The following is a 9764-nucleotide window of genomic DNA, read 5'->3' on the forward strand; positions in this document are numbered from 1 at the left end:
ACTATCTACCTCTATCCATCTGTCTGTCTATCTATCTATTTCTCTATCTGTCTGTCTATCTATCCATCCATCCATCTTTCTATCTACCTATCTAACAATCTATTTATCTATCTGTCGATCTATCTATCTTTTTCTCTGTCTATCTATCTATTTGTCTATCTGTCTGTCTATCTATCTATCTATCGATCTGTCGATCTATCTGTCTGTTTCTCCTCTATCTATCTATTGATCTATCTCTCTATTCCTCTGTCCGTCAATCGATCTATCTCTCTATCTTATCCATCATCGCGAAAACCCAATAAGAAGTGTGGCTTTACGCCTCTCTGTGTGCACGTGAAATCTAAACTCACACTTTTCGTCTTTAATTTATTCACCAAGGACATTACGCCTATTAAACAGCTCACTGCCCGCAACATTTATTTATTGTAATCTGCAGGCTGCCAGAGATCAAACCACACTCCATTTAATCTCTTTTACCTTTCACAGCACCGTTTGGTTTTTTTTGCGGGGCGGCTTGTGTTGGGTATTGAGGCATTTTACATGCTATTCTGCGCCTTGGGAGATTTATATTTCTTCTTTTCCAAAATGGCTGATGTGCTCATTCTGCAAATATCAGACAATACCGAAATGGAGATCGTCGACCGAATAACACGTGACAGGAAATTTGCATACGTCATTAATATTCATTCGCCCTGCGGTGTTTGAGTCTTTTTAAGGAGAGGTTGGAATGGACTCAGAAGCGCGTTCGTGTCAGGATTTATTTTCCTTCTTCCTCTCCCCAAACCTTCACCATGACACAATCGATTGGAGTTCTCGCCGCACTGATACTCTGTTTCCACAGTAAGTACGGGCGTCGGCCTGAAGTAACGCTCATTTTTTTTCACATTATCTGCTTCTGCGTTTGTGTTTTAACGAACCTGAATTGTGAGCTATATTCAACATTTCACAGTGTGACTGACAATACTTTGCATTTCACCAGGTACAATTGCGGATCCTGTCCTGACCCAACCAGGATCCATTTCGTCCTCACCGGGAAAGACCGTCACCATCACTTGCACCATGTCCGGAGGCAGCATTGGCAGCTACCCGAGCTGGTACTGGCAGAAACCCGACAGCGCCCCTGTGCTTGTTTGGTCCCAGTACTCTGGTCTGGCTTCGGGTATTCCGAATCGATTCGCCGGGTCTGTGGACTCATCAAGTAACAAGATGCATTTAACCATCACCAACGTGCAATCGGAGGACGCTGCAGATTATTACTGTGGTACTCGGCTCAGCAGTCCATATAGATTCATCTTCGGGAGAGGAACGAAGTTGAATCTGGGCAGTAAGTAAATCACTTAACTCTCCTCTAACATTTGTGACGCTTTCTAAATAACAAAATGTACTTGGAAACGGTCGGATAGGTTGACTGGATTCGTGCAAATCAAAATGATTGCTCCTAAAATATTGTTATGGGGGATCTTTGATTCAGCAGCAAATGATATTGCAGTGATAGCTGGGCTCAGAACTTCGGCGATTTTCTGGAGTGTGTGCAGTTATATGATAGGGTAAAGGGGCATTTTAATTACGAGTGAAGCTCATTTCACTGGAAGCTTCCGGTCTGACCTGCTGGGAACGTGCAGAATTTTGAACCATCTGATCCAGCCGGCAGTGCGAGGAGTTGATTGAGAATGCGATTGCTAGAAAGATGGAATGTTTCCCTTCGCTTAGCCAGTGTTAGGAGTGGAGTGCCCGAGCTGTATGAACACTGCGAGCGGAACTATAATTAGCAAGTCAATAGACATTTCAAAAGTGAAAAAACAGGCATGCAAATGAGCTAAATGGGGAAGTTTGTACAAGCTACAATCGGCCACCTAGTGTGGTCTCTTATTCCATGATTGTATGAAGGGACACATTGGTTCAGGCTCTTTCATACGCTGCCCCTGTAGTCTGGTTTAAAGGGTTAGAATTGCATTCAAAGCGTTTACATCAGGCTGTTTCATTCCATTTAAAGCAAGATTGCATTATGATTGCGGAATTATAGTGTGGTGACTGGGTGCGACTCACTCCCACTGGTCCCCAAACTCACTGAAAACCGTTCAGTACAAGATTCTCAGCCTAATATTTTGCATTAATCCCGGGTGTGCAAAATAACCATATTGTTGCCGGAATTCCGCCAGTCATAATCGACCCTGATTGTTACTGGATCACATAGTAACAAACATCAATGATGTGCGGAATATTTGATTTCTTCGGAAATTACGGTTCATTTTCTTCCCATCCAATCAGTTGTTTTGGAATGTCCCGGAATAAGGTTGTCAGGTTTTTGAGTATTGTTGTGGACTCGTTCAGATTGTTGTTGGTTCTCTGAGTGTCAGTTCGTAGTAATAGAACAAAAGATGGAGATTACTGCCAATATTGATTCATGGGATGTGATCAGAAAGGTAACATTCATTTCACCACCCCCATCTCCCACGCCTATCATCCACGGATACAGTGACGGTGAGCCGCATTATCAAACCGATGTCGTCCATGTGTCATAGGTACACCGCAGAGCTGTTAGGAAGGGAGTTAAGAGGTTTTGGCCAGGCGACAGTGAAGGAAAGGCGGTACAGTTCTACTTTGGTATGCTGTGTGGCTTGTTGGGGGTTTGCCACCTGGTGTTGTAGCCGTGCATCTGGTGCCCGTGTGTTCGTCCAGTGGAAGACATGGCTGGTTTGGAAGCTGTTGTCGGAGTTCCGGCAGTGTACCTTATAGATATCCACACTGTAGCGCCTGTACGTCAATGAGGGAGAAAAGCAATATAATATATTCGCAAAATCATAGAATGGTATATCTTTGGAAAATTGTTGCAGTCTAGTTGGCCAATCGTGTCTGCACTGGTTCACAAGGAACAATCTAACATTTATTCATTAGCCTTTAAATTACACATTCTATGTTCGTTTAAGTGTCCATTAATTTGCCAATAACAGCCTCTCCGGCAGTAGGTTCCACATCCCCAAACCCTCTGCGTGAAACGATTCCTTTCCAATCTCCGCGAAACCTTCTACTTCTAACGACAAATCCAAGTCCTGTTCTTATCGACCCCTCAACCATTGGCAATACTGTTTTCCGGTCCATTCTGCCCAGACACCTCAGAATATTATGCCTTCAATTGGGTTTATTTTCAGCCTCGTCTGTTCCGAAGAAAAGGGACAATTCAATACTTACTTATAACTAAATATTCCATTCCAGCCGACATCCCTCTAGATCTTCCTGTACTCGTTCTCGTACAATTACATTTTTCCTATGCATCTTTCCAGCAGTTTCAGCATAACCTCAAAGTTCTAACAATCTCTACCTCAGCTTATAAATGTAAATGCCTCCTATGCCTTCTTTGCTACTATATCCAGTTGCTCAGCCGCCTTCAGAATCTGTGGACCTGCGTTTTCTGTTCACTAATTTTCTCTACATTTCTCGGCATTTTCCCATCTGTACAGTGTACTCGCTTGTCTTGTTGGTTTTCCTGAAGTGCAGTTCCTCACACTTTTCGGCATTTAATTCCATTTGTCGCCGGTGCACTAATCTAACTAGTCCATTGTCTTCCTGCATTATCCAGCTTTCTTGTTCGCAACCACACTGCCAAATTTGTATCACCGAACAACAATCATACAGGCACTCATTGATATACGGACCCTTTGTTCCCTGCCACTGAGCCAATTTCGGATCCAACCTGTTCATCCTATGTGTGAACTTAACAAGGGCCTTGTTAAAATCCATGTAGACTACGCGAAAAATATTGCCGTCATTCACCGCTTCATACTACCTGCTCAAAAATACCAATTAACGCTTTGGGGTGAGATTTACCGGCAGCAAAGCCGTGATCGCTATATTTGATTATGCCGCGTTTATTCCATTAGTTCTCCCTTCACTGAGGTTAAGTTCACTGGCCTATAATTATGCCACCCCCCTTTCGCCCTTTGACAATTTCATCTCTCTTCCTGCCTCCGAGAGTCAAACCTGCTCCGGGCCCGATTGGAAAACTGTGGTCAGGGTCTCTTCCCTTCTCAATCTTACTTTCCCTTTTTTATTACTTGCTTCTTCAAGTCATTTGTTTACTGGGCGATAGATACTACGGTGAAATGGACCAGCATGAGGCAAAAAGGGAAAAAATGCTTTTGAATATTTGAGTTGTTACTTTAAGAAATCAGATCTGGTGAAAATGCCGGTGTAAAAATAATTCACTTAAGTCCACTAAATAGAAGTCGATCTTCACACTTGCTCATCGGTGCAAACATTTGAGATTATCCAGCGAAACTCTCGGGGGCGCAGGAAGAAGATACCAGTTTTGAAATAAGGACTTGCGGCATTTGTCTGCCGACTCAATTTCAACATCCAAATTACATTCCAACAAAAATATAAGACCAATTTCTAGCTCCAAAGACAATCGATTTTTTACCGACAGCGACAAAACCCATATTGCTGTTGTCGCCGACATAATACCTCAATGTCAGGGCGAATTGTAAAAGGTTAGCCTGATACTTTTAGTTTGAAATGGATATTTATTTCTGAACCCTTTCTTCGAAGCCTCACAATATATTAACGTATTTACTGAGCGTTTCCCCATTGACTGTGATAGATGGTAACTTAAGCGGTAAATGGTCACTTAAAGAGACAAGATTCTGACACAACGCCCTTTCAGCTTTGCGAATATCGACTAATGTCAAAGGAACGAACATGCAAACCTGCATTGACTTAGCGCCGACCACGGCCTCAGAACATCCTCACAATTAAGTGTGAAGTAGAATCATTCTTCCAATGTCAGAATCATGGTTCCCTACTTAAGCACATAAAGATCTCACAGTCCATCTGCTTTGACGACAAGGTGTGAGAGATAAATAATTATGAGGACATGTTTGGTTTATTACTGGCCTTTTGAGGGTGTCATTAAGTTATGTTGTTATATATTAGAATTGTTTACAATATTTATTAGAAACTCTTCCTCTTAGCTGCAACAAATCGTTTGTGACACTCCACTCCGAAAAAAATGTCTCCAAATATTTCCATTGCGACAGGGAGATATTTGTTAAGATTTACGCAACACCGTCACTGTTGGTCTGGGCGGGACACGGGGTGAAGCCGTGACAAAGAATGTTCACAAACTCAAATATCAGTCCAGTCTGTTGGACTTGCGTCAGAGAAGTAAACGGTGACAGAAGCAAACAATCGATTTCATTGTTTAGAATCGAGGTTTTGGAGTTGCAAACTACAGAAATGTAGCCGTCAGCATAGGTTCCAATATTGACCCCAAATTCTGAGTGATTAGTGTTATTCTGAAATTCTCAGTGTTCGCGACATTGGCTCGGGCTGCGTTGCCTCAGATCACAAGTGGGTGCATTGAATCTCCCTTCCTATTTTTCTCTTTAATATTTCAAACTCCACTATTTCCTTTAGATCAGATTTTATTTGTATGTTCCTGTCCTTGCAGGGAAAAAAGAAAAACCTTCTCAGGTTGTATATGTTCCAGAAACCAGAGTCCCGCCTTTTTGCATTTGGCATCAATAAGACTCCAATGTATAAAATCTATACATTCTTGTAGAATAATACCGACTTAAAAAAAAACAATTTGAAGAAGGTGGAACAATGATTCAGTCATTTATGCTGATTTTTAATGGATGTGCGATCCTTGTCTCTACTTTCCAGGTCCACGGAGCCCCACTGTGTCTCTCCTTCCGCCTTCGTCGGATCAAATCACAGCGAAGAACATGGCGACCCTGGTGTGTTTGGTGAGCGGTTTCAACCCGGGAGCTGCGGAGATTGAATGGACTGTAGATGGCAGCGTCAGAGGGAATGGGGTTGAGACCAGTCGGATCCAGCAGGAGGCGGACAACACGTTCAGTGTGAGCAGTTATCTGACTCTGTCAGCCTCAGACTGGAACTCACACGAGCTTTACTCCTGTGTGGTTAAACACGAGACTCAAGCAAACCCGCTTCAAACAAGCATCTCCAGATCCAGCTGTATGTGATACATGCATCTAAAGCGTTTTTGTGTTTTGCCGTTAGTAAAGTTTTATTTCTAAATAAATTCGGCAAATAGTGGAACATTTCAAACAGTTCATCGCAGTTTGTAGCAGATCGGCTGATTCCCTTAATTTCAATTTAACTGTGTTCACTCTGAATGGATCAAAGCTTCAGTGTAATGTCATTGACACCGTTGTGTAATAAAATCATTATACCGTTATCGCGACTAATGTTCTCTTATTCTCTCTCTTCCCCTGAAAAGCAATTAATGGTAACATTCTAAAGGGAATTAAATAGTTAGATTATATCACTGTGATATTCTGCACATTTTATTTAAAGTCAGTGACATCCAGGCGCAACATGGAGACGATGGATGACATTAAATTGAAGTAATATTGCAATATTTTTTAATGGACTGAGTTACATTCTGGTATTGTGATGAAAGGGCTGAACTGCGAGTACAGATTACAAAAGTACATTAAAGGGCAGACAGTTCTTAACCACCTGGTTCCAAAAATTCAGGGCAAACTCTGTCACTGCCCCATTTTTTAATACACCAGATGCAATGCAAGTTCTGGAACAGCTGGCCACTTTTTAGTAAGCTCACCGATTATTTTAAAGTCGATAGGTCACCCCTTTGATACATCGTTGTTTTATTTCTTCAGTTAGATTTGGGATTGCAAGACATAAATTGTTAAAAGTAGCAAGAAGTTGCGCAGTTGGTAAAAAGTGCAAAAAAAGGTGCTGGTACACTTACAGAAGAGCAAAATAAAACATTCGGGGATTTATTAGACTTTTATAGAATTGTACTCATCTATGGTCTACATACTTCAAAAATGATCTTGTGGGATATGAGAAAGTGGAGGAACTATTTGCCAGATTTTTACTAGAATTGGGGCTATGTACCTTTCAGGGAAATGAATATGTTGAGCTGTTTTCGCTGAGGAGAGGATGCGGAGGTGTAATAGGCGGCTTTAATGTTAGGAAAAGTTGTGATACGGCAACACAGAGAAAGATTTCCAAGTGTGAGTTAGTCTGAAACAGTGAGACATAAAAGAGACGCAGCGACAGAACGAATGAATAATTTATTTGAATGTATAGGTCGGGAATTTGCTGTGGGCCGGAGAAAGTACAAGTATTTGTTCTCTGATTGGCTGAATAAGACAATATAGATTCCTGAGGATCATTTATCACATCACGGAAACCCTACAGCACAGAAAGAGGCCATTCCGCCCATCGAGTTTGCACCAACCGCAATCCCACCCAGGCCCTACCCCTATATCACTACATATTTTACCCCCTAGTTTGTCTAACCTACCCATCCCAGGACACAGAGAGGCTATTTTAAACATGGCCAATGGAACTAACCCGCATTGGGTTTAAAAATGGGCAAGTCACGTTGCGGCTTTATTGAACGTTAGTTAGGCCACACTTGAAATATCCTGTTCAATTCTGGTCACCACACTACCAGAAGGACATGGAGGATTTGGAGAGGGTACAAAAAATTTCCCGGAACGTTGCCTGGGATGGAGCGCATGAGCTTTGAGGAGAGCTTGGAGAAACTTGGTTTGTTCTCACTGGAAAGACGGAGGTTGAGGGATGACCTGATAGAAGAGTCCGAGGGGCATGGACTGCGCGGATCATCAGATGCCTTTTCCCAGGGTGGAAGAGTCAATTACTAGGGGACACATGTTTAAGATTCGACGAGCAAGGATTAAAGGAGATGTACGAGGCTGAATTTTCACACAGACGGTGATGGGTGCCTGGAACTCGTTGTTCCGGGAGGTAGGGGAAGCAGATACGATAGTAACTTTTACGAAGCGTCTTGTCAAACACATTGATAGAACGGGATGGGAGGGATATGGTCCCTGGAGGGTAGGGGGTTTTAGATCAGTCGAGTAGCATGGTCGGTGCAGGCTTGGAGGGCCGAAGGACTGTTCCTATGAGGCAATTTTGTTTGTTTTTTGCTCTAATAATAGAATCCAGAAAACATAGGGAATACACTTTTCATCGAGGGAAGTTATTTCGGAGTGAAATGAAGAAACACTGCTTCGCATGCATCATAGTTGACTCGGACGTTTTTCTCATATATCCCCTCATTTCGGTCATAACTCATTTTATTCATTAGACCCATGTAGACCATGTTTCCACCCAATTACTGACCATCGAACTTTGTTTTTTTTTGCTCCCACTTTCTTTGCTGTCACTAACTGCCATCCCTCCTCAGATATTGTTCTACTTTCACACCGATTACAATCAAACTTCTCCTTGAAACGAGACTTGTTCATCTTTCCTTGTAAGCTACTACCGATGTTCAGTTAACATTTCCTCTCTAAACTACTTGAAGATATTACCAACCCCAAATCCATAATATTGTTCCAACAATTCCAGCATTGAATCCCCACAATCGCGTTTCTGTTTCTGCCACAATACTGATATGTCCCTTATCAAAGTTACATTCTATTCAACTGTAACGATAGCAAACTATTTCTGGATTTTTTTTTTCAGTTTTAAAGGTTTAGTTTGCAGTTTCTTCATCATTGCCACAAATAGACTTCCAGCTATCGGTTGTAATCCAAACTGCAATTACTGTAATGAAGTTACTGTGAAAACGTCCGAGTCGCCACACCCCGGCACCTGGACGGGTGCAATGAGAGAGAATTTAGCATCGCCAAAGCACCTAATCAGCCCATCTTTCGGACTGTGGGAGGCAACGGAGCACCCACACAGATATGGGAAGAACGTGCAGACTGTGACCCAAGCCGGGCATTGAAACCGGGTTCTTGGCGCTGTGAGGCAGAAGTTCTAACCGCCGTGACGCCCTACTGCTTATTCTTTTTGTATTGGCGTCGGTCTTTGACACGATTCCACACACGATCCAACAATTCTCCATCGTTAATCAGTTGCTTGGACCTCTGCTCATGATCTGGTTCCATTATTATTTATCAGATAATATCCACAGATTGTCTAGAATAGCTTCTCTTCCTGCTCCCATGCCAGCAACTCAGCAATATGTCCCTGGCCCCATTCTTTTTCCCATCCACATGCTCCCCCTTGTCGGTGTCATCTGAAAGCACACAGACTTTTTATGCACTCTGAAAGCACGTAGCTATATCTCACCATCGCCTCACTGAACATTTCTATTGCGATGATCAGAATTCTCCTCCAACTATTGGGAAGAATAAATTCGTTGCGCGGCGAGGGCCCCTTTGAGCCTATTGAGCCTCTTAAGTGACCTATTATGAATCAGTCAAGTGCTTCATCCTGTCCGCACTGCAGTTATTGAAAGAGATATCCAACTAATCGCGCTCCAGAGCTCGATTAGCATTTCATGCAGGCATCGGTTTCATTCATCTATCCGATCTTCATCCTGAAGTTAGAATTGGATCGGTTTCCTGTGCTCTTCCAGTGAAATTCAGATCAACAAAACTCATTGCATATATTTTCATCCGGCACCTTTGGAGACGCAATTTTCACTCTGTTTCTGTCTGCACAGGTGCTTCCAGGCCAGCTGATTTGTTTCCCGAATATTCTGGGGTTTTTTAGCTACTCTTGCCTTTGGCACTTTGGCACAGTGCTTACCATTGCGAATTCTCCCTTAGTGTACCCAAACAGGTGCCGGAGTGTAGCGACTTGGGGATTTGACAATAATTTTATTGCGGTGTTAATGTACGCCTATTCGTGCCACTAACACATCAATTTCAAACTGTAAAGTTAAACGATAAAAAAACTTCAAAGAGTGGGCTTGAGTCTGGGGAATTTGTGGCGAACAAAAAGATTGCAGA

General features: G+C 42.6%; 1 protein-coding gene across 1 annotated transcript; it reads left to right on the forward strand.

Annotated features, from left to right (window-relative positions):
* Positions 1-767: 767 nt before the first annotated feature.
* LOC145356147 (immunoglobulin lambda-1 light chain-like) lies at positions 768-5993 on the forward strand. The gene is made up of 3 exons (XM_080208756.1): positions 768-840; positions 980-1324; positions 5662-5993. Exons 1-3 carry the CDS (start codon positions 792-794, stop codon positions 5982-5984), a joined length of 717 nt encoding a protein of 238 aa, XP_080064882.1. The 5' UTR covers positions 768-791; the 3' UTR covers positions 5985-5993.
* The last annotated feature ends 3771 nt before the right edge of the window (positions 5994-9764 follow it).

The sequence above is a fragment of the Carcharhinus amblyrhynchos genome, chromosome 20 (genome assembly GCF_965287045.1).
Source record: "Carcharhinus amblyrhynchos chromosome 20, sCarAmb.v2.hapA, whole genome shotgun sequence".
NCBI classification, from domain to species: Eukaryota; Metazoa; Chordata; class Chondrichthyes; order Carcharhiniformes; family Carcharhinidae; genus Carcharhinus; species Carcharhinus amblyrhynchos.